Source organism: Phacochoerus africanus, chromosome 8 (assembly GCF_016906955.1).
Source record: "Phacochoerus africanus isolate WHEZ1 chromosome 8, ROS_Pafr_v1, whole genome shotgun sequence".
In the NCBI taxonomy this organism is placed as follows: domain Eukaryota; kingdom Metazoa; phylum Chordata; class Mammalia; order Artiodactyla; family Suidae; genus Phacochoerus; species Phacochoerus africanus.
This window is the reverse complement of record NC_062551.1, coordinates 119,525,373-119,551,714: the sequence shown is the minus strand read 5'-3', so window position 1 is coordinate 119,551,714 and position 26,342 is coordinate 119,525,373. Positions and strand designations below refer to the sequence as shown.

General features: G+C 43.7%; 1 protein-coding gene across 1 annotated transcript in view; it reads right to left on the bottom strand.

Moving 5' to 3' along the window:
- The window catches only part of MOCOS (molybdenum cofactor sulfurase), a 68,753-nt gene that overhangs the window by 27,853 nt on the left and 14,558 nt on the right, over nt 1-26,342 (bottom strand). Inside the window, exons 5-8 of the mRNA XM_047794142.1 lie at nt 25,347-25,423; nt 22,501-22,700; nt 4,324-4,440; nt 1,177-1,638 (exon numbers count right to left, since the gene is read on the bottom strand). Of these exons, the coding sequence (XP_047650098.1) occupies nt 1,177-1,638; nt 4,324-4,440; nt 22,501-22,700; nt 25,347-25,423 (856 nt within the window). The remainder of the gene's footprint in view (nt 1-1,176; nt 1,639-4,323; nt 4,441-22,500; nt 22,701-25,346; nt 25,424-26,342) is intronic.

Below are 26,342 nucleotides of genomic sequence, written 5' to 3'. Positions count from 1 at the left end.
CCAGGGCCCGGCACGTAGCATGTGCTTAGTATATACTTTCTGAATGAGCAGGATAGAAGGATAGACGACCTTTATTAGAATATGAAACCTTAGTGAGTTTTGAGGTTCTCAACTGTAAAAGGGGACACTAATTCCCACCACACTATCTGTGCAACGTGGCTACTCTGTGGGACATGGCTCATAAGTGAAAACAGAGTCCCGATCCTCCTCGTCTGTCTCCATTCGGAAGTGGCGGTGAACTTGCTCGTTTATGGTCTCAGATAGGACACGCTCCTGTGTGACCAGCCCAAAATGCAGATGACCAACAGCCTTGACCATGGTATGTCTGACCGGGGCCCTCTGTCATCCCAGAGGCTCAGGAGTCTGGGAACTTTGCCTGGAACTTGGGACATACAGACCATAGAAAGACAGCCTCATAGAAAGTCTGTCTATGGCAGGGGGAGCCAGGGCCAACTGGTTGACCAAGGTAGGCACTCTAGTCTCCCGCTCTGGTAACTGCAAGGCTAGCTCATTTCATAATGTTCACTTCCAGAGGGAGAGCTGAGTGGAACAGAGTCCTGACATCATGGGTCCAAGGAGTCAGCAGACCCAGGATCAAATCCTTGCTCTGTCATCTATTAGGGGTCATGACCTGGGCAAAGTGCTTAACTTCAATAGTCTCCAGGCTCCATATCTATAAAATGGGGATATTACCAAGCCCCTCTATTACTCTTTTAAGGATCAAATGAAACAAAGCTTCAGCAGGGAGCCAACACACCCATTCAGTGAAAGTCACATCCGTATTAATAGTAGCTCAGTGTTCACACTCAGAAACAGGGTCCTATCAGGGGTTCCTGAAAGCAGAGCCATGTTCAAAGTCAGCCCAAACCAGAGTCCTCTTGTGGCTCAGCGAGTTAAGGATCTGGTGTTGTTACTGCGGTGGCTCAGGTCACTGCTGGTCTAGATTTGATTTCTGGCCTGGGAAATTCCACATGCCACAAGCATGACAAAAAAAAAATTCAGCCCAAACCAAAAAAGGCAGAATGAGAGTGGCTAATATGATTTTGGTTTTTTGCACATTTTTTCTGCACATTTTTCTTCACTTCCTACACTTTTTTCTTTGCTTTACCAAAAAAAATAACATTATAAAGTAAACAAAAAAGAAGCAGGTTAATCAGCTACCCCTAAACCCCTTACCTCAAAGGCAGCACAGGATTTGATCGGGTAGAGGTAAAGGTTGGTGACAACATGTGACCCAAGACCCCCACCGGGGATGCCTGCAGTTTTCTCTGAAGGGGTCTGCTGGGTTCTGGTGGCCTCCAGCAGAGGTAGGCACAAAGTCACAGCATCCACAGTGGTGGGTGAGCTGTTCCAAACCCCAGGGTCTGCGAGAGCATCTTCCTGAGGAGAGAGGCCGCCTCTGTCCATGGTGGCAGACATGGTGTTCTGAGCCTCCATCTCAGCTGGCGGGGCTCCTGCCTGCCTGGGGGTGGCTAGAAGGAGAGGCTGGCTGAGAGACGGGTGCAGCCAGGTGGCTATGATGAACCTGAGAAAGGCCTGGGCATCCTCAAGTGTGGACATGTATCCAAACGAAATCCTCACGGAGCCCGTCGGCTGCCCATCTATGAGGTCCACGTCGTCTCCACAGACGTGACCAGCCTAGAACAGTAAAAAATAAGTCAGCCAGAGTGACTCTTTCCCCATGGATAAAGCAGAAACTGCTTTGTAAAACAATTTATTAAACAATTTATAGGGAGTTCCCCTTGTGGCACAGCGGAAACGAACCTGACTAGGAACCATGAGGTTGCAGGTTTGATCCTGACCTTGCTCAGTGGGTTAAGGATCCAGCGTTTCCATGAGCTATGGTGTAGGTCACAGACACGGCTTGGATCTGGCATTGCTGTGGCTGTGGCATTGGCAGCTCTGTTACAACCCCTAGCCTGGAACCTCCATATGCCATGGGTGCGGCCCTCAAAAGACAAAAAGACCAAAAAAAAAAAAAATCAATTTATAAAACAATTTTCTGAACAAAATTAACCGAGGAAAAAAGAGCTGCCACACTAATACAAGCTGGGTTCCACAAGCACAGGGACTCCCTCTCTGGACAGCACTTTGCTCAGCTGTAAGTCAGGATCACTATCAATCTCCAGAGGCTATTGAAAAGATTAAAAGATGCAACATTGGGAGTTTCCTCATGGCTCAGTGGGTTAAGAATCCAGCATTGTCACTAGCTGCAGCTCAGGATACATCTGTGGCTTGGGTTCAATCCCTAGCTGGGGAATTTCCACATGCTGTGGGTGTGTCAAAAAAAAAAAAAAAGACATAATAGGAGTTCCTGCTGTGGTGCAACAGGATTGGCGGCATCTAGGGAGCACTGGGACACAGGTTCAATCGCTGGCTCGGCACCATGGGTTGAGGAGCCAGTGTTGCCATAGCTGCATCTCAAATCTGATCCTTGGACTAGAAACTCCACATGCTGCATGGCAGCAAAAAAAAAAAAAAAAAAAAAAAAAAAAAAAAAAAGACATGGCATTGTAAATCAACTATATGTGAAATAAATAAACAAATACATAAATAAATAAGTAAAATTTAAGTTTAAAAGAAATCGTTCACAGTAAGCCACATACAGAGTGGCCAACCCACAGAGGCATTAAAAAACAGACCAAAGTTTGAGAAACACAGATGGGTCAGCTTCTTGGCCGAATCCAGCGCTCAGGAAAGAGAAACCTGCTGGTCATGCCCTTTAGCCTCTCTTCAAACCAAAGGGAGGCCTGCATCCCTGATAGCTGCCCTTTGACAAGAGGGCAAAAGAGAGATGCCGCTGCTATGAATGATGACCCAAGTCTGTGACGAAAATCAAAGGCAGTGTGAGTGCCCTGAGGGAGGTGGGGAAAGAAAGGTAAGAACACCCCAAGCCTCTCCACGCCTGGTGTTGGTCACTGCTCCAGCTGCCTATCTCCCTCAGAGCTGAACCCAAGTCAGTCAGCCAAAGAGAGGGGGTCACAGGGTTCACAGGATCAGCCTTATATCTGGAACTGCACTGGTTTGTGTTCTAAGCCTCCATGTCTCTCTTTTTACTTATTTATTGATTTATTACTTTTTGTCCACGCCCATGGCACATGGAAGTTCCCAGGCCAGGGATCGAATCCACCCCACAGTAGCAACCCAAGCTGCTGCAAAGACAATGCCGTATCTTTAACCCACTGAGCCACAAGAGAACTCCCCATCTCTCTCTTTTTAGATAAAACCACAATTAATGGTTGGTTGGGATCTAGCATATTCAGTATTTAGTAGCAACCAAAAGAAATTCAAGTTAGAAACTATTCTGATATATATATATATAGGCTCTTTGCCACTCAAATTATTCTTTTTTCTTTTTATGGCCACACCCATGGCATATGGAAGTTCCTGGACTAGGGGTTGAATCAGAGCTGCATCTGAGGGATACACCACAGCCATGGCAACACCAGATCTGAGCCACACCTGTGATCTAGGCTGTAGCTTGCGGCAAAGCCAAACCTTAACCCACTGAGCAGGGCCGGGGACCAAACTTGCATCCTTACAGACACTATGTTGGAATCTTAACCCACTGAGCCACAACAAGAACTCCAAATTATTCTTATTAAATGGTTCAAAACAGGCTGTACCGTAAAGTGACAAACCTCAGGCCAGGGGAGCAGCAGGAAGGGAGGGAGCCTAAGAAATGCAGAATACCCCCTGGAGGAGTTCCCCTCCTCACCCAGCCCAGAGATGAGCCACCTCTAGCTTGGAGATTTTAGATTTTACTCTTACAGGACAGCAAAGGCCCCTCTGCATGTACAAGCACATTTTAACATTTGCTTGACCCCTGTTCAAAAAGACTGCCATGGAGATGCTATCTGGTTTTGTTTTTTGGGTTTTTTTTGGGGGGGTTGTCTTTTTAGGGCCACACCCACAGCATATGGAAGTTTCCAGGCTAGGGGCTGAATCAGAGCTATAGCTGCCAGCCTACACCACAGCCACAGCAATGTAGGATCCAAGCCTTGTTTTCAACCTACACCACAGCTCAGGGCAATGCCAGATCCTTAACCCACTGAGCAAGGCCAGGGATCAAACCCGAATCCTCATGGTTCCTAGTCGGATTCGTTAACCACTGAGCCACAGCGGGAACTCCTCTGGAAATGCTATCTTGAAGCGTTTTCTATTTTTCTTGACCCCTTTTTCTTTGCACATTCACAGGGTGGCTCATAGAAATGAGCCTGCAGATCCAGCCCCAACCCCAGCACAAGACCAGCATCCAGTGAATCAGAGGCACTGCTGTTGTGCTTGCTGGACAGTGTTTGGGCCACAGGGTCCAGTACCAACCTGAAGATGCTTCTTGACCATCTCGTCACTTATCCCTAGGTGCCTCTGGCAGGCCCCAGTGTTACAGAAGCAGCCGGTTCGCACATGGATGTTGTGAAGACTGGCCATTTTATCCACCTGCAGGTTTAATGTGGAACCAGTGTTAGGAATGTCCAGTTTTATTCTGATTGCCTGGGAAAGAGTTTCAGATCAATACTGCGGCCTCTCTTTCCTAACAGTAAAATGAAAATATGAGCTTAGTGTTTTTCTCTAAAGTGCCATGATCTGTAATAGGTTTACTGAACACATTTTATGCAGTGTTACTGAGAATTAAAGCCTATCTACTTGGCCACTAAACAACCATGGATCACTGAAGAAATCAAAAAGGAAATTAACAAATACCTAGAAGCAAACAACAAAGATACAATACCCCAAAACCTATGGGATGCAGCAAAAGCAGTTCTAAGAGGGAATTTCATAGCAATACAAGCCTACCTCAGGAAACAAGAAAAACTCAAATAAACAACCTAACTTTATACCTAACGCAAGTAGAGAGAGAAGAACAGACAAGGCCTAAAGTTAGCAGAAGGAAAGAAATCATAAAGATCAGAGCATAAATCAATGAAATAGAAATGAAGGAGTTCCCATCATTGCTGCAGTTGTTAACGAATTTGACAAGGAACCATGAGGTTGTGGGTTCGATCCCTGGCCTTGCTCAGTGGGTTAAGGATCCAGCGTTGCCATGAGCTGTGGTGTAGGTTGCAGACGTGGCTCGGATCCTGCATTACTGTGGCTCTGGCATAGGCCCCTAGCCTGGGAACCTCCATATGCCACAGAAAGCAGCCCTAGGAAAAAAAAGAAAGAAATTAAGAAAACCATAGAAAAGATCAATGAAACTAAAAGCTGGTTCTTCGAAAAGATCAACAAAATCAATAAACCCTTAGCCAGATTCATCAAGAAAAAAAGAGAGAGGACTCAAATCAATAAAATTAGAAATGAAAAAGAAGTCACAACAGATACCACAGAAATATAAAGGGCCATAAGAGACTACTACAAACAACTATATGCCAATAAAATGGACAGCCTAGAAGAAATGGACAAAATCTTAGAAGAGTACAATCTTCTAAGACTAAACCAAGACAAAATTGAAAGGAACAACAAACAAAAATCCAGGGCCAGATGGCCTCACAGGTGAATTCTATCAAACATTTAGAGAAGAACTAACTGTCCTTCTGAAACTATTCCAAAAAGTTGCAGGAAGGAATATTCCCAAACTCATTCTATGAGGCCACCATCATCCTATTACCAAAACCAGACAAAGATACCACAAAAAAAAATTACAGGCCAATATCACTGATGAATATAGATGCAAAAATCCTCAACAAAATACTAGCAAACCAAATCCAACAATATATTAAAAAGATTGTACACCATGATCAAGTGGGATTTATCCCAGGGATGCAAAGATTTTTCGATATCTGCAAATCAGTCGGTGTGATACACCACAATGACAAACCAAAGAATAAAAACCATATAATCCTCTCAGTAGATGCAGGAAAAGCTTTTCACAAAATCCAACACCCATTTCTGATAAAAACCCTCCAGAAAGTGGGCGTAGAGGGAACCATAAATAAAGGCCATATATGAACCATAATAAAGGCCATATATGACAAACCCATAGCTAACATCATTCTCAATGGTGAAAAGCTGAGAGAATTCCCACTAAGATCAGGAACAGAACAAGGATGTCCACTCTCGCCACTACTATTCAACACTTTTGGAAGTCCTAGCCACAGCAATCAGAGAAGAAAAAGAAATTAAAGGAATCCAAATTGGGAAGGAAGAAGTAAAACTCTCAGTTTGCAGATGACATGACACTATATATGGAAAATCATAAAAACGCTACCAGAAAACTGTTAGAGCTCATCAATGAATTTGGCAAAGTTGCAGGATACAAAATTAATACACAGAAATCAACTGCATTTCTATATACTAATAATGAAAGATCAGAAAAAGAAATTAGGGAAACAATCCCATTTACTATCACATCAAAAAGAATAAAATACCTAGGAATAAACCTACCTAAAGAGACAAAAGCCCTGTACTCTGAAAACTATAAGACTCTGATGAAAGAAATCAAAGCTTATCCGCTTGAGTTATTGATACACACCTGAGAAAAGGGAAATTATCAAATTTGCACTGCATTCCAAGAGCTCACACATAAAACAATCTGATTTTGTAAGTGAGCAGAAAATCTATGTAGATGTTTTTCCAAAGAAGACATACAAATGACCAACAGGTACATGAAAATGTGCTCAACATCACTAATTATTAGGGAAATGTAAGCCAAAACCACAATGAGATAACACCTCTCAAATATCTAAAAAACATCTAGCATCTAGTATCACACCTGTTAGAATGGCTATTATCAGAAAGACAACAAATAACAAAAGTAGAAGAGAAAGTGGAGAAAAGGAAACCCCTACACACTGTTGCTGGGAATGTGAATTTTGGTGTAGCCACTATGGAAAACAGTATGGCGGTTCCTCAAAAAACTTAAAATAGAACTAATTGCTGCAATTCTACTTCTAGGTATTCAGCCAAAGGAAGTGAAATCACTGACTTGAAAAGATATCTGTACCCACCCCATGTTCACTGCAGCATGAACAATAACCAAGACACAGAAACAAACCAAAGAATAAGGCTCCAACAAAGGATGAATGGATAAAGAAATGTGATGTATACAAATACACAATGAAATATTCTTCAGCTATAAAAAAGAAAATCCTGCTATTTGTGACAACATGGATGGACCTTAAAGTCATTATGCAAAATGCTAAGAAATAAGTCAGATAAAGACAAATACTATAAGATCTCACTTATATGTGGAAACAAATAAAAATTCATAGATACTAAAAACAGACCTATGGTTTCCAGAGGTGGGGGATGAGGGGTGGCTAAAGGTAGTCAATAGATACAGACTTGTATTTATAAGATAATAAGTGCTGGGGATGTAATGCACAGCATGCTGACTGTAGTTAACAGTACTGTGTTGTATATTTGAAAGTTACTAAGAGAGTAAATCTTAAAAGCTGTCATCACAAGGAAAAAATTTTGTAGCTATGTGTGGTAATGGATGTTAACTAAAGTTGCAATCATTTCATAATATATGTCGTGGACCTAAAACTAATACAACATTTATACATCGATTCTATCTCGATTGTTTAAAAAGTTAATACATAAATTAATTTCTGAAAAGAAGATCCCACATGTCTCAAATGAGATGCACAGGAATAAAATCTGAGTGCAGCTGTGATGTGGGGCAGTTCCTTGGCATCCTCTGCCACAGGGGTGGAGCCAGAGCCAGCCTTAGCTGAGCTACCTGCCTCGGCTCCCCGCCCACACTACAAACATTACCGTGTTGACACTGTGTGTTATCGATCTGTTTTCATAATGTCTCAGACTTTGGATTGAATCAGAGAGCAGCTATCCAATCTAGAAGTTCTGGGCTTCTTTCTCATCCCCTGGAAGCTAGACCAGTGATTCGTAGTCACAAGGCTCAAAGGTGAGCTGGCGTGAGGGATGTTTATCCCTACTCTGACGTCTGCTGGTCAAGGGCTGGGGGCCCAGTGAGGGTCCTCAGCCTTGGTGACTCAGGCTAACCTTGGAGGAGTACCCTAACTTCATTCAAGGAAACAAACACATTTTGCCTAGCTGGAGAAGACTTTGTTTTGTTTTGTTTTGTTTTGTTTGTTTTGCTTTGCTATTTAGGGCTGCACTCTCAGTATGTGCAAGTTCCGAGGCTAGGGGTTGAAACAGAACTGCAGCTGCCAGCCTACAGCACAGCTCATGGCAATGCAGGGGGATCCAAGCCTCAACTGCCACCTACCCCACAGCTCACAGCAATGCCGGATCCTTAACCCACTTCTGAGTGAGGCCAGGGATTAAACCCACATCCTCATGGATGCTGGTTGGATTCATTTCCACGGTTCCACAAAGGGAACTCCTGGGGAAGCCTTCAAAACTCTTCTCCCTGGGGAGTCCATGCGGGGGACCAGAAGCAGGAGGAGTGTGGCACCCTCTGCAGACACAGGTCACCACGTGGTCAGCCTGGCCTCCCTGCTGGGCAGCCATGGCAGTGGTGCCTCCAGCACACTCTGTGGAGACCACGCTGTCTCACTTTAGCCATCTCCCCTGGACTGTCAGAGTGAGAAGAAGGCAACTCTGCTAATGAAATCCAGGAGTCCCCTGGGCTCTGAGGAGAGACCTGGCAGCACCTCTGGGTCTGGCCAACTCCACCTCCAGGGTCAGGTGCTCTCCATTCCAGGGCCAGCCCCTTGGGAAACCCCTCAGTCCCTGACCCCAGCTCCCACCAAGCTGAATTAGAAGTCTCCCACACCCACCCCTCTCCCCCACCCCATAGTCACTGTTCCAGCTACATCAGCCATGTAGAACAGGCCACCCAAACTTGGTGGCATAAAGCAATAACCATTTTATTGTGCTCAGGGCCACAGGGGGTCAGGAATTCAGAAAGGGCACAGAGAAGGTGGCTTGTCCCAGTGGGGAGTGACCTGGTGTCTGGAATTGAAATCACCTAGAGACTCAGTTACTCATGTATGAGTCTGGCCTCCAGGTCAGGAGAAATAAAACAGGACCATCACCATCATGCCTGCTTTTGGCTTCCTCACAGCATGGCCACTCAGGTTAAACCTTGCATAGTAACTCACGGCTCCAAAAGCAAGTGCCCCAGGGAACAAGGCTGACACCGCATGGCCTTTTCTGGCCAACTTCAAAGCCAAGCAGTGTCACCTTCTGCATATTCTTTTTTTCTTTAGGGCCACACCTGCAGCATGTGGAAGTTCCTGGGCTAGGGGTCAAATGAGAGCTGTAGCTGCCAGGCTACTCCACAACCATAGCAATGCCAGATCCAAGCCACGTCTGTGACCTACCCCACAGCTCATGACAACGCCAGATCCTTAACCCACTGAGCGAGGCCAGGGATTGAACCCGCCTCTCCATGGATATTATTTGGGTTTGTTACCACTGAGCCATGATAGGAACTCCACCTTCTGCATATTCTAATGGTTATGAGCAAGTCAAAGATCTGCTAAAATTCAAGAGGAAAAGACAGGCACCCCACCTAGAAAAGCATGTGGGTGGAAGAGGCTGTTTTAGCCACACTTATCCTTCATCCTAATTTATCATCACAACTCCATCTCTTCTCATCCTAAGCCTGAGCCCTTCAGAATCCCACACAGGCCCTGCCAGTGCCCAGCCAGGGGAAGGAGTTGTTGCTGCAGCAGGATGAACACTGCATCCAGGGAGTGTAAGAAACTGCCCTGACTATAGTGCAGCACTGCAGCCTTCCAGCCCAGGAGCCTTCTTGCTCAATGTCTAGGGAGCACCTGCTTCATACTGGCTCAGCACTTAAGGGCTATATATTGTATCTCATTAAAAAAAATTTTTTTTTCTTTTAGAGCTTCACCTGCAGCATATGGAAGTTCCCAGGCTAGGGACTGAATCGGAGCTGCAGCTACCAGCCTACATCACAGCCATAGCAATGCCAGATCTGAGCCATGTCTGCATCCTTTGTGGCAGCTTGCGGAAATGCCGGATCCTTAACCCACTGAGTGAGGCCAGGGATTGAACCCTCATCCTCACAGAGATAGCTTCACATCCTTAACCCACTGAGCCACAGTGGGAACTCCTATTGTGTCTAATTTAATCCTCATAACAATCTATCAGCAGGGTATTATTACCCCCGTTTCACAAAGAGTTGGGGAGCTTACATTAACTCCCCAAGCTCACAGTGCCAGCAAGAAGCAGTCAGAACCTGATCCCACTATCTTAATCACTGGGTAGACTGACTTCCACCAGAGATAAGAATGAAATGAAGGAGCCTGGATATCAAAAACAAGAACCAGGGTTCCCCTTGTGGCTCAGCAGTTAATGAACTTGACTGGCATCCATGAGGACGCAGATTCGATCCCTGGCCTCGCTCATTGGGTTAAGGATCTGGCGTTGCCGTGAGCTGTGGTGTAGGTCACAGACGCAACTCAGATTCCACGTTGCTGTGGCTCCGGCGTAGGCCGGCAGCTGCAGCTCCTATTGGACCCCTAGCCTGGGAACCTCCATGTGCTGCAGGTGCGGCCCTAAAAAGAGAGAAATACAAAAACAAAAACCCAAAATCTTCTCATAGAGGGCTAAATTCTTTTATGCATCTCTTGAAAAAGAGCTGTCCAGGGAGTTCCCATGTGGTGCGCCAGAAATGAACCCAACTATTATTTCTAAAGATGCGGGATCGATCCCTGGCCTTGCTCAGTGGGTTAAGGATCCAACATTGCCGTGAGCTGTGATGTAGGTCACAGATGTGGCTCAGATTCCACATTTCTGGGCTATGGAGTAGTCCAAGCAGCTGCAGCTCCAACTTACACCTTAGCCTGGGAACTTCCATATGCCACCTTAGCCTGGGAACTTCCATATGGCCCCAAAAAGCAAAAAAAAAGAAAAAGAAAAAAAGAAGTCCAGATGTCCAGATCCAGCCATGACACCATTTGATCTTTCTGAAGGCCCCCAAATCCCTGTGGAAATCCCACACACGAAGGAGCCCAGAAGAACCCAGGAGTCCCCTGAGCTGGTACCGCTGGCCAAAACTCAGCCACTGTCTCAACTCATAGGATGAGCTGCCTCTACAAGCACACAGAGGGAGAAATTCAGCCTGTGTGAAGCCTCAGGGAATGAGGGTCCCAGGGCAGTCAGCCAGGCACTCAGATAGGCAGCTCTCTCTCCCGGAGGGGGGGGGGGGAGGGGTCCTTCCTTTTTGAGGCTTCTCTGGGCAAATGGGGGATTCTTTCACTGCTCTGCCTGGAACAAAGCAGAATCCTACAGATTCCTACAGATTCAAGTACAAAGGCCCCTCTGTGTTCCCTGCCTCTTATTTGCAGGAAGACTGAAGTCTCCCAGGCCACCCAGAATCAAGAAAGAACAGGCTCAAGCAGCTAATGATTAGAACAACAGAGTCATAGACTCACTATCTGATGAAAGAATGGGATTAACACTATTGCTCAGAGTTCCCATTATGGCTCAGCAGGTTAAGAACCCAACATAGCGTCCTTGAGAATGCACATTTAATCGATGGCCTTGCTCAGCGGGTTAAGGATCTGGTGTTGCTGCAGCTGTGGTGTAGATCACAGATGCAGTTTGGAGCAGGTGTTGCTGTGGTTGTGGCATAGGCCTGTGGCTGAAGCTCCAATTTGACATCTGGCCTGGGAACTTCCATATGCCATGGGTGTGGCCTTAAAAATAAAAGAAAATACTATTGCTCGTAATAATCTACCTTTGTGGGCATGAGAATCACTATAGCTTGCTCTACAGGCAATTAAAATTATCAGCAAGGAGATGCTACAGACCCATGTTGATATCTTCCACTCTGAAAATACAGCATCCTATGTCAGCAAGAAGTTACAGACGATAGACATTCATCCCTAATCCCATAGACATGGATTGATGTCAGACAGTGGAAATTTGTAAGCAGCTCTTTTGCCCCTTTTCTGTTTGTCATCTCTGTTTTCCTCAGACTTGAATTATAAAATGATATCACTAGCTAATCTTTAAATTACCTCCTGATTTCTGCTCTACCGAATGTATACAATGCCTTGCCCAACTTGCTGATTCCTTTCCTGGATTAGAAGGAATAATAATGAAGAATTAGGAGTTCCCATTGAGGCTCAGAAGTTAACAAACCACGAGGATGCATCCATGAGGATGTGGGTTCCATCCCTGGCCGGGCTCAGTGGGTTAAGGACCCAGCATTGCTGTGAGCTGTGGTGTGGGTCGCAGATGGGGCTTGGATCCTGCTTTGCTTTGGCTCTTGTGTAGGTGGGTGGCTTCAGCTCCGATTGGACCCCTAGCCTGGGAACCTCCATATTCCCTGGGTGCAGTCCTAAAAAGACCAAAAAAAAAAAGAAGAAGAAGAAGAATTAAGTAGTTAAAGAATGACTGACTCTCTACTCTTAGACTCCCCCTTAGCAAATATGCAAGTAGACCACACAGGCAGGACAGCATCTAAACGAAGATTGAGAGAAGTCAGCAGGTCCACCCACAATGGAAAAATGATGAACCTGACCTCCTACCTTAATGATTAACTGAGATTGTTTCTCACTTTCCCTTTAAAAATTGTCATGGCTGAGCAGACTCTTGGGAGTTAGTTTATGGACATGAGTCCACCTTCTCTCCAAATTGCTGACTTTTTTGAATAAAGCACTTTTCCTTTCTACTGACACTTGCCCCTCAATTATGGGCTTTTGAAGTTCAAGCAGCCAATTCTGAGTTCAGTGACATGCCCGCCACAGCACACTTCATGGTCACCTGTCTGCCTTCCTCCTCACCTCTCAAAATATACAAAGTTGTTTCAGGTTCAAGAATGAAACTTTTGGGGGGCTGGCAAGATGGCAGAAGAGTAAGAGGACGTGCTTACCCTTTACACAAACACATCAAAAAACATATCTACATGTAAAACGATTCACACAGAACATCAACTGAATGCTGGCAGAAGAACTTAAACCTCCAAAAAGTGCAAGAAACTCTTGACAGAACTGTGTAGAACAAAAGAAAAGAGAGAGAGAGAGAATCAGGATGGGTCTAACACTTCTGTGAGGGAGCTGTGAAAGAGAAAGGGAACCTACACCCTGGGAAGCCACCTAACCAATGGAAAGATCAGCCAAGTCGGAGGGAACTCCAAGAAGCCGAGAAAAGCAGAGCAGCAGGTCTGAGATCCAAAAAGCAGAGTGAGAGACGCACAGACCATCTGAACCACTGGCACAGACACCACAGACTGAGATGCACAGTAGTGGCTGGGTGCTGAGACTTAGGCTCTGGAGGTCAGTCCGGGGAGAGGGCTGGAGTTGGTGGTGTGGAGACAGCCTAAGGGACTAGGGAGCAGTGCGCTGCTGGTGGGGGGCGGGGCAGTGGTATGCTAAGGGCTGAGGAGTGGGAAGCCACAGCACAGGGAACCCAAGAGAAGATCCGGACCCACAGGAGAGGCAAGATCCTGCTGTTGGGAAGGGGAGAGGAGGAGTGGCAGGCCGCCATAGAAAACTCCTTGGGCCCCAGTGTGCACACTTGCTCACTGGATTGCAGAGAGCTGAGCACTCCTTCCCGGCACCTGCACCCAGCCTGTGAGGATCAGGCCCCGGCCACCTGTGCGGAACCAGCCACCAGCACCTTCACACACTCCTGCTGCCCATGCCCTACCCTCACAGAGCTGGCCCACCAGACTACCCTGGACTGCCAAACTACAGTTTGGCTTCCCCGAATTTGTGGAAAAAGAAAAACACAAGCATGATGAAGAAGCTCAGTAACCATTCCCAGTTAAAGCAACAGGAGAATTCACCTAGAGCAACCAACAATGAAACAGACCTCTGCAGTCTGACAGATGTTGAGTTCAAAAGGGATATAGTGAAAATACTGAAGGAATTAAGAGAGGATATGAACAGTAATGCAGATTCCCTCAGAAAGGAGCTAGAAAATATAAGGAGGAGCCAAGATAAACTAGAAAATTCATGTGCAGAGATACAAACTGAGCTAAAGGCAATAAAGACAGAATGAATAATGCGGAGGAACGAATTAATGACTTGGAGGATAGAATAATGGAAATCACCCAAACAGGACAGCAGACACAAAATCAAATGAAAAAATATGAAAGCAATGTAAGAAATCTATGGGATAATATAAAGTGGGCAAATCTATGCATAATAGGAATTCCAGAAGGAGAAGAAAAAGAAACAGGGGTTGAAAATATATTTGAAGAAATTATGGCTAAAAACTTTCCAAATCTAAAGGATACTGATATCAAGATACCAGAAGCACAGAGGGCCCCAAACATGTTGAATCCAAACAGGCCCACACCAAGATATATTATAATAAAAATGGTAAAAGTTAAAGATAAAGATAGGATTCTAAAGGCAGCAAGAGAAAGGCAAAATGTTAATTATAAGGGAACCCCAATGAGGCTATCAGCTGATTTCTCTACAGAAACACTACAGGCCAGAAGGGAGTAGCAAGAGACATTTAAAGCACTGAAAGGAAAAAATATGCAACCTAGAATACTCTATCCAGCAAGAATATCATTTAAAATGGAAGGGGAAATAAAGAACAAAACAAAAGCTGAAAGAGTACAGCAAGATGAAACCCATTCTAAAAGAAATACTGAAAGAGCTTCTCTAAATTAAAAAAAAGAAAGAAGAACTAGGATGGAGGAAACCACAATTGGAAAGGAGTCACTTAAGCCAGTATACAGATCCAAACATGAAGATGTTAATTAAAAAAAAAAGGCATCAAGGAGTTCCATCGTGGTGCAGTAGTTAATGAATCCGACTAGGAACCACGAGGTTGTGGGTTCAATCCCTGGCCTTGCTCAGTGGGTTAAGGATCCAGCATTGCCGTGAGCTGTGGTGTAGGTCGCAGACGTGGCTCGGATCCCCGCGTTGCGGTGGCTCTGGTGTAGGACAGCGTCTACAACTCTGATTAGACCCCTAGCCAGGGAACCTCCATATGCTGCAGGTAGTGGCCCTAGAAAAGGCAAAGAGACAAAAAAAAAAAAGACATCAAAATCATGCAATGTGGGTAAGAAAAAAATAGATTCTTTTTTTTATCTTAGTGATGTGTTTGAGCCTATATGATTATCAGGCTAAAGTAAGCAGAGATAGGAAGGTGTTAACATACTTAAAAAACAGGGCAACCACAAATCAAAGCCAAACATTACATTCACTGAAACTGAAAAGAAAAATACTCAAGTATAAAATAAATGGAAACCATCCAACCAAAAAAAGAAAAGAAGAAAAGAGAAACATAGAGTCAACTGGAAAACAAGGCTTAAAATGGCAATAAATAAGTATCTATCAATAATCACCTTAAACATCAATGGACCGAATGCTCCAATCAAAAGACACAGAGTGGCAGATTGGATAAAAAAGCAAAAACCTTCAATCTGCTGCCTACAAGAAACTCACCTTAGGGCAAAGGACACATACAGATTGAAAGTGAGGGTATAGGAAGAGATATTTCATGCCAATAGACAAGACAGGAAAGCAGGAGTTGCAATACTCATATCAGACAAAATAGACTTTAAAATGAAGGTCATTAAGAAAGACAAAGAAGGACACAATTTAATGGTTAAAGGATCCATTCAAGAAGAGGATATTACAATCATCAATATATATGCCCCTAATATAGGAGCACCCAGATACCTCCAACAAATACTAACAGACATAAAAGGAGAAATCATAGTAGGAGACTTTAACCCCCCACTCACATCAATGGACAGATCCTCTAGACAGAAAATCAATAAGGAAACAGAGATCCTAAAGGAAACAATAGAAAAGTTAGACTTAATCGACATTCTCAGGACATTACATCCAAAAAAATCAGAATACACATTCTTCTCAAGTGCACATGGAACATTCTCAAGAATTGAGCACATATCGGGGCACAAAGCAGCTAACTTCAACAAATTTAAGAGTATAGAAATAATTTCAAGTATATTCTCTGACCACAATGGCATGAAACTAGAAATCAACCACAGGAAAAGAAATGAGAAAAAACCTACTACATGGAGACTAAACAACATGCTACTAAAAAACCAATGGGTCAATGAGGAAATCAAGAAGGAAATTTAAAAATACCTGGAGACAGGAGTTCCCGTCGTGGCGCAGTGGTTGACGAATCCGACTAGGAACCATGAGGTTGCGGGTTCGGTCCCTGCCCTTGCTCAGTGGGTTGACGATCCGGCATTGCCGTGAGCTGTGGTGTAGGTTGCAGACGTGGCTCGGATCCCGAGTTGCTGTGGCTCTGGTGTAGGCCAGTGGCTACAGCTCCGATTCGACCCCTAGCCTGGGAACCTCCATATGCAGCGGGAGCAGCCCAAGAAATAGCAATAGCAACAACAACAACAAAGACAAAAGACAAAAAAATAAATAAAAGGAATCCAAATTGGAAAGGAAGAAGTAGAACTATCACTATTTGCAGATGACATGATACTATAGCTAGAGAATCCTAAAGACTCTACCAAAAAAAAAAAAAATACCTGGAGACAAATTATAATGAAGACACAACCACTCAAAACCTATGGGACACTGCAAAAGCAGTGCTCAGAGGGAAGTTCAGAGCATTACAGGTCTTCCTCAAAAAAGAAGAAAAATCTCAAATCGACAACTTAACCCACCACCTAAATGAATCAGAAAAAGAAGAATAAGGGAATTCCTGTCATGGCTCAGTGGTTAACGAATACAACTAGGAACCATGAGGTTGTAGGTTTGATCCCTGGCCTTGCTTGGTGGGTTAAGGATCCGGCGTTGCTGTGAGCTGTGGTGTAGGTCACAGACACAGCTCAGATCCTGCATTGCTGTGGCTGTGGTACAAGCTGGCAGCTGTAGCTCCACTTGGACCCCTAGCCAGGGAACCTCCATATGCTGCAGGTGTGGCCCTAAAAAGAAAGAAAGAAGAAAGAAAGAAAGAAAGAAAGAAAGAAAGAAAGAAAGAAAGAAAAGAAAAGAAAGAAAGAAAGAGAGAGAGAGAGAGAGAAGGAAGGAAGGAAAGAAGGAAGGAAGGAAGAGAGAGAGAAAGAAAAGATCTAAAGTCAACAGAAGGAATGAAATCATAAAGATCAAAGAGGAAATCAATAAAATAGAGATTCAAAAAACAGTAGACAAAATCAATCAAACCAAGAGCTGGTTCTTTGAAAAGGTAAACAAAATTGACAAACCTTTGGCCAGACTCAATAAGAACAGGAGAGAAAAACCCCGAATAAACAAAATAAGAAATGAAAAAGCAGAAATCAAAACGGATACTACAGAAATACAAAGAAACCATACAAGAATACTATAACAATTATATGCCAACAAATTTGACAACCTAGAAGAAATGGACAACTTTCTAGAGACTTACAGCCTGCCAAAACTGAATCAAGAAGAAATAGATCAACTCAACTGATTAATCACTAGAAATGAAATTGAATATGTCATAAAAACACTCCCTACAAATAAAATTCCAGGACCAGATGGCTTCACAGGAGAATTTTACCAAACATACAAAGAGGAAATTATACCCATCCTCCTTAAACTTTTTCAAAAGGTTGAAGAAGAAGGAACACTCCCAAAGACATTCTATGACACCACCATCACCCTAATTCCCAAACCAGAGAAAAATACTACCAAAAAAGAAAACCATCGACCAGTATCTTTGATGAATTTAGACACAAAAATTCTCAACAAAATTTTAGCCAACCACATCCAACAACATACCAAAAAGATCATACAGCACAACCAGGTGGGATTCATCCCAGGTTCACAAGGATGGTTCAACATATGCAAATCAATCAACGTCATATACCACATTGGGTTCAACATATGCAAATCAATCAATGTCATATACCACATTAACAAAAGAAAAGTCAAAAACCACATGATCATCTCAATAGATGCAGAAGAAGCATTTGACAAAGTCCAACACCCCTTCATGATCAAAGCTCTTACCAAAGTGGGTATAGAGGGAACATTCCTTAACATAATCAAAGCCATTTATGACAAACCCACAGCAAATGTAATACTCAGTGGAGAAAAGCTGAAAGCTTTTCCACTAAAATATGGACCAAGACAAGGATGCCCACTCTCACTGCTGTTATTCAACATAGCACTAGAAGTCCTAGCCACAGCAATCAGACAAACAAAAGAAATAAAAGGCATCCAAATAGGAAGAGAAGAGATAAAACTGTGACTATATGCAGATGACATGATACTACATATAGAAAACCCTAAGGACTCAACCCAAAAACTTCTTGAACTGATCAACAAATTCAGCAAAGTAGCAGGATATAAGATTAACATTCAGAAATCAGTTGCATTTCTGTATACTAACAATGCAATATTAGAAAAGGAATACAGAAATACAATACCTTTTAAAATTGCAACTCAAAAAATCAAATACCTGGGAATACATCTGACCAAGGAGATAAAGGACTTATATGTCAAGAACCATAAAACATTAATCAAGGAAATTAAAGACTATGTAAAGAAATGGGAAGATATTCCATACTCCTGGGTTGGAAAAATTCATATTGTAAAAATGGCTATACTACCCAAAGCAATCTACAGATTCAATGCAATCCCTATCAAATTACACATGACATTTTTCACGGAACTAGAACAAATAATCCAAAAATTGATATGGGACCACAAAAGACCCAGAATTGCCAAAGCAATCCTGAGAAACAAAAACCAAGCAGGAGGCATAACTCTCCCAGACTTCAAGAAATATTACAAAGCCACACCATCAAGACAGTGTGGTACTGGTACCAAAACAGACATTCAGACCAATGGAACAGAATAGAGAATGCAGAAATAAACCCTGACACCTATGGTCAATTAATCTTTGATAAAGGAGGCAAGAACATAAAATGGGAAAAAGACAGTCTTTTCAGCAAGTATTGATAGGAAACCTAGACAGCTGCATGCAAAGCAGTGAAACTAGAACACACCCTCACACCATGCACCAAAATAAACTCAAAATGGCTGAAAGACTTAAATATAACACAAGACACCACCAAACTCCTGGAAGAGAACATAGGCAAAACATTCTCTGATATCAACCTTATGAATATTTTCTCAGGTCAGTCTCCCAAAGCAAGAGAAATACGAGCAAAAATAAACCAATGGGACCTAATCAAACTGACAAGCTTTTGCACAGCAAAGGAAACCAAAAAGAAAACAAAAAGACAACTTACAGAATGGGAGAAAATAGTTTCAAGTGATGCAACTGACAGGAGCCTAATCTCTAAAATATACAAGCAAATTATACAACTCAGCAAAAAAGCCAACAACCCAATTGAAAAGTGGGCAAAAGACCTGAATAGACATTTTTCCAAGGAAGATGTAAGATGGCCAACAAGCACATGAAAAAGTGCTCAACATCACTGATTACTAGAGAAATGCAAATCAAAACTACCATGAGGTACCACCTCACACCAGTCAGAATGGCCATCATTAATAAGTCCACAAAGAACAAATGCTGGAGGGGGTGTGGAGAAAAGGGAATCCTTCTGCACTGTTGGTGGGAATGTAAGCTGGTACAGCCACTATGGAGAACAGTATGGAGGTACCTTATAAATCTAGACATAGAACTACCATATGACCCAGCAATCCCACTCTTGGGCATATATCCAGACAAAACTCTCCTTAAAAAAGACACATGCACATGCATGTTCATTGCAACACTACTCACAATAGCCAAGACATGGAAACAACCCAAATGTCCATTAACAGATGATTGGATTGGGAAGATATGGTATATATACACAATGGAATACTACTCAGCCATAAAAAATGAACGAAATAATGTCATTTGCAGCAACATGGATGAAACTAGAGACCCTCATCCTGAGTGAAGTAAGACAGAACAAGAAAGACAAACACCGTATGATATCACTTATATGCGGAATCTAATACAGGGCACAAATGCACCTTTCCACAGAAAAAAAAATCATGGACTTGGAGAATAGACTTGTGGTTGCCAAGGGGAGGGGGCGGAGGGGGGTGGATTGGAAGCTTGGGGTTAATGGATGCAAACTATTGCCTTTGGAATGGATTAGCAATGGGATCCTTCTGTGTAGCAGTGAGAACTATGTCTAGTCACTTATGATGGAGCATGATAATGTGAGAAAATAGAATGTGTGCATGTATGTGTAACTGGGTCATCATGCTATACGGTAGAATAAAAAACTGTTTTGGGGAAATAATTAAAAAATAAAAAATATTTTTAAAAGAATGAAATTTTTGTACCAATTACCTAGAATAATGTATTTGAGGAGGCAAAATTGTCCCTAATGCATTTTCCACCATACTTCAAAAGCATTTAAAATTGCCTCTTTCTGGAGTTCCCGTCATGGTGCAGTGGAAACAAATCAGACTAGGAACCATGATGTTGCAGGTTCTGCTCTCTGGCCTTGCTCAATGGGTTAGGGATCCGGTGTTGCCATGAGCTGTGGTGTAGGTCACAGTCTCAGCTCAGATCCTGTGTTGCTGTGGCTGTGGCATAGGCCAGCAGCTGTGGCTCTGATTTGACCCTTAGCTTGGGAAACTCCATAGGCTGTGAGTGCATTCCAAAAAGAAAAAGCAAAAAATAAAACAAAATTGCCTCTTTCTGAAATGAAGTCCTACTGAATAATACAGGGAACTATATCCAATAACAATGGGAGATAATATGACAAAAAATGCATATATATATGTAAGACTGGGTCACATTACTGTAAGGCAGAAATTGACAGAGCATTATAAATCAACTATAGTTTAAAAAATTTTTTTTAATTTAAAATAAAATTAGAAGTTCCCATCATGGCTCAGCAGTAGCCAACTAGTATCCATGAAAATATTGGTTTGATCCCTGGACTTGCTCAGTGCCTTGGGGATCCGGCATTGCCATGAGCTATGGTGTCGGTCACAAATGTAGCTCAGATCCTGTGTTGCTGTGGCTGTGGTGTAAGCCAGCAACTGCAGCTCTGATTTGATCCCTCGCCTGGGAACTTCCATGTGCCACTAAAAAGCAAATAATTAAAATAATCAAACTGCCTGCTTTTGAGTGGTGTTGGGCTGCTTCTGCTGTGTAAGTGAGGGACAGTTGCGGGGGTGCGGGGAAGGTGTCTTCACAGTCAACTCACCCAAGAAACGACTTAACGGTTGTAGACGGTTGGACCACGGACACCAGTGAGAACCAACATTTCTCCCCAAAGAATATTTCTCAACTTTGCACCTCAGAAAGTGTATGGATATTCAGAATGGGAGACATGATTCCTTGAGAAATGGATTTTGTTTATGAAATTCTGGGTTTACAAAGATGTATGGAGATAATGGCTTTCAGGGGAAGAGTATTATCTCCCAAACTCATCTGTTGATGGAATCTGCTCCTCACAACAGCTCTGAAAACCCAGGCTCTGGGAAGGGCCTTGGGCTCCCCATGCCCAGTCCATGATACCCCATCCAGTGACCACCCTTTGCCATCTCTGAATGCTGAATGTGACCCTATTAACATACGGGGCAGTGCCCAGCTTACTCAGCTCTGGCAAGGATCCAAGCAGTTCCATTACTGGCAGCAAACCATTACTGGGAAAACACAACAAAGGGTACATCTGCAGAAGCTATTTTATAACCAAGCTACCAAATCCTTTGAACTCATAATGTGCATGAACAATGGCAGAAATAAGGGCTTTTGCGATACTAAGGATATCATTTCTACTTGTCATTAAAAAAAAAAAAAGACGAGTTCCCATTGTGGCGCAGTGGAAACAAATCCGGCTAGTAACCATGAGGTTGTATAGGTCACAGACGCTGCTCAGATCCTTCGTTGCTGTGGCTGTGGTGTAGGTCGGCAGCTGTAGCTCCAATTACACCCCTAGACTGGGAACCTCCATGTGCTGCAGATGCGGCCCTAAAAAGCAAAAAAATAATAACAATAATAAATATCTTTAAAAAGACAAGCAACCTGCAGACAAATGGTGGTAAGAGACCCAGGATTTTGTGCGACACTATGTTATGTATGGTCTGTGGTATTGCTGGGGCGCTGAATTTCCTCATACATGAAATGACCTCAGGCAAGCTGGTCTCGCTACACTTATTTTATTTATTTATTTATTTATTTTTGCTTTTTATGGCCCCATCCACAGCATGTGGAAGTTCCCAGGGTAGGGGTTGAATCGGAGCTGCAGTTGCCGGTCTACACCACAGCCACAGCAACACCAGATCTTTAACCCACTGAGCAAGGCCAGGGCTCAAACCCACATACTCATGGATACTAGTCGAGTTTGTTACCACCGAGCCACAACGGGAGCTGCTGTCTACACTACTTTAGAGTGTCTTCCCTTGCTGGCAAGCTGTCACTGTCCCCTCCCACTGCTGTCAGAGACTTAGCCTTTCTCTTCCCACCTGTGAAACTGACCATCTGTGACTGAATAAAGAGGGCTGAAGAGCTAAGTAGTTGTGCCTGTTAGAACTGTGTGTCAGTGAGAATGAACAGCCTCTAAGGAAGGGCCAGTGGCCTCTCCAGCAGGGCTATTGAAAGGACCCAGAGGCCTTGACTGCAAATTTCAGGGCCGCAGAGTTCCAGACAAGAGTGATTCTGTTGTGAACAGATCAGCAAGACAAAAAGAAAACCCACCTGGGAATAACCAATGATGTTCCCATCATCGTCAAGCACGTTGAAGCTGATGACTGGACCCTGAACCTCTGGGCTGCTGAACTCAGAGTCACTGTAAATCCGCACAACAGGGGCTCCGTTGGGGTACCGGAGGGCAGTCAGGGAGGCGTAGGTGTACCGAGCCAGGGTAAAGGTATGCTGCCTGATGCGCTCCATTCCACCTTAAAATGGTTACGAAGATGAAAGGGGATCATGAGCTTTATGCAAAAATTTTTAAGAGAACGAGATTGTTGGAGTTCTTGCATGGCACAGTGAGGTAAGAATCCAACTGCAGCAGCTCAGGTTGCTACAGTGGCACAAGTTTGATCCCCGGCCTGGCACAATGGGTTAAAGGATCCAGCAGCAGCTGTGGTGTAGGTCGCAGCTGTGGCTCAGATTCAATCCCTGACCTGGGAACTTTCGTGTGCTGTGGGTACAGCCATAAAAAAAAAGAAAAGGATAGGAAAGGAAAGGAGAGGAGATCATAACTGGCAAACTTGGACCTCATATGAATGATTTTAAACGCTTGTGGGGAGGGAGTGGGATGGACTGGAACTCTGAGGTTAATAGATGCAAACTATTGCATTTGGTGTGGATAAGCAATGAGATCCTGCTATACAGCACAGGGAACTATATCCAGTCACTTGTGACGGAACATGATGGAGGATAATGTGAGAAAAAGAGAAAAAGAATATATATATATATATATTATATATATATATGTAAATAAATAAATACATATATATATATGTAAATATATATATATATATATGTATGTAAATAAATAAATAAATAAATACTTGTAACTATTGTATGAGACTGCCCACACAACAAATGTTTAGGTCGTTGGTACTGAACAACAGTCGAACCATTGGTGTTTCTGTGGAATTTTTCCATAGAAATTGCCATCTCCCTTTAAAAAAGAAAAAAGTGCTATTACTTAAACATTCAGAAAATTTAGACCCTTTACTAACAGATCACCAAAATGTACAATTTTGTCTTTAAATGTATCTCTTTTTTTTTTTTTTTTGCTGTTGTTTTTGTTCGTGTTTAAATCATTCTAGCATTATACAAAGCAGTTAAGGACACTTGTTACGATGTGGTCGAACCCTGAAAACACTATGCTAAGTGAAATAATTCAGACACAAAAAGACAAATATTGTATAATTCCTCTTGCATAAGGTGCCTAGATTAGACAAATCTGTAGAAACAGAAAGGGGAACCGAGGGTACTAAGGGCTAGGAGAGGGGAAATGGGGAGTTATTGTTTAATGGGTAGAGTTTTAGTTGGGGATGCTGAAAAAACCCTGGAGATGGAGAGTGGTGATGGTTGCACAAAAATGTGAATATACTTAATGTCACTCAATTGTACACTTAAAAATGGCTAAACTGGTGCATTTCATGTCATAGAGCTTTTACCACATTTTTTTTTCGAAAAAAAAAGCCATTAAGTGGGAAAAATCAGAACTGGCCTTAATGTGGGGCTGATAATTGCTTTTGGAAATGCTCCTGACCCCATCAGACCCTGTTACCTGTGGTTTGGAGGCCTCGTTAGGATCTTTCCTTGGGAAAGTACTTGTTTCTCAAAGTCTGTCCTGATTGTCTCCTCTCTGGCTGGACGATGTCCTTACCTCCCAGCATTACTGTCAGGACGATCCTCCTATCCCATGAGTTCTGTCTGCCCACTGTGTTGGGCTTAGGGTGAGGACCTAAAGATCTCATTATTATGATGAGAGAGAAAGGAAGAGAGAGGAAAGGCTGCCTTCCTGGTTCACCATAACCTCATCTCCATGTGGATGGTACGAGCAGTGCCACCCCCTTCTCAGCCTCTAGAAGGAGCACCCAGAGTGCAGTAGGAGGGTAGAGGCCTGGCTCACCAGACAGAGGTTCTTCCAGCCTTGTCCCTTGTGTCAAGCCCCATAAGAGGTTCTTCCAGCCTTGCACCTTGTGTCAAGCCCCACAAGATGGGAAGTGGCATCCATCTGTGTGTCCGAGAGCCCCCCACCTGCTCACACACCCCCAAGCACTTGTCAGTAAAGAAAACATGTATGACTTCAAAGACCAGCAGCAGAGACAGCGGTTGGGTGCTCAGGATCAGGCATTAGTCATGCCTGGGTTTAAATCCTAGCCCTCCCAGTTTCCAGCTCCTGGCCCTGAGGAAGGCAATGAACCTCTCTGACCATAAGCTCTTTCGGGGCAAAGTGACCTTGTCATGAAGCTCCCCCATGGGAAGACCCAGCAAGGTAAGAGTGGAATGAGATCTCAGGGTCTGCAAGCGTTTCCAGTGCAAGGGCCAAGGATGGCCCCTCTGCTTCTGTGAGGTTATTCCTGTCTGAATTTGGAATGCCTCTCACTTGTTAAAATGTTCTTTGAACTGACCAAAAAAAAAAAAAAAAAAAAGCCCAGTCTCTTGCTCCTGCCTCAGAAATCATTTTTGGAAGTTCATTTTTTTTTAAGGGCTACACCTACAGCATATGGAAATTCCCAGGCTAGGGATCAAATTGGAGCTGCAACTGCAGGCCACAGCCACAGCCACAGCAACACCAGATCTGAGCTGCATCTGTGACCTCCACTGCAGCTTGTAGCAATGCCAGATCCTTAATCCATTGAGTGGGGCCAGGGATCCACATCCTCATGGATACCAGTTGGGTTCTTAATTAACCTGTGGGCCACAACAGGAACTCCTATTTTTGGACGTTCTTTAGAATCAGCTTCAACTGCACCCATGCCAGTCACTTGCAGACTCTCCTTCATCTGGACCCCACCCATTCATTCCAGGGCTCCCTAAAAGGCACAGGCAATTCCCCATGGGTAAAGGTGTCCACTGACCTGTGAGGTTCTCTAAGGCATCAAATCCATGTTTTAGTGCTATCACGTCTAAGAATGAGATGGTGCCATCTTCGAACCTGTAACCATGGTGAGGGGGACAAGGTCAAGTTGTGGCCAATGCCTCTGTGTGTATTTTGTGTATGCAGTGATGGGGCTTTGACTCTAGGCTTTGTTGCAATCTATGGAGACCTTGCCTCTGCTGCCCTATATTGCCCTCCCCCTCCCTCTCAGGAAAGAGGGCTGTGCACACCAGGACACGCGGGCTGCCTCTGGCCCTGACCTGCTCTGAAGCTTTCTCAGGAGCTGGCAGTGGTGATAAAGGGCTACCACCTTGGAAGACTTTAGACTTGAAAAACCTCAAGGGCTGTGGGCTCTTGAAATGACCCCAAAAGAGCACCAATTCAAGGAACCCAATTGTTCAACCATGAGGTTCTTTCTTTTTCTGGTGGGGGAGGCTGTGCCCATGGCATGTGGAAGTTCTGAGGCCAGGGATCGAACCCATGCCACAGTCATTTGCAGTGACTATGCCAGATCTTTAACCCATTGTACCACAGGAGAATTCCAGCCATGAGGTTCTTAACAAGAGTCTCTGATATCGAAGTCTGTAGAACCACAGGCTTTGGTAACAATTGCAAGGCTCTCTGGAGTTCCCATCATGGCAAAGCAGAAACGAATCCAACTAGGAAACATAAGGTTGCAGGTTCAATCCCCAGCCTTGCTCAGTGGGTTAAGGATCTAGCATTGCCATGAGCTGTGGTGTAGGTTGCACTTGGGGCTCAGATATATATGGCGTTGCTGTGGCTGTGGAGTAGGCCGGCAGCTGTAACTCTGACTGGACTCCTAGCCTGGGAACCTCTATATGTCGTGAGTACAGCCATAAAAAGCAAAAAAAAAAAAAAAATTGCAAGGCTCTCAATTCAGCAGATATACACCTTCCTGGTTATCAAGGTGATGATTATGTTTGCATTTTATAATTACTCATTTAGATGAAATCCT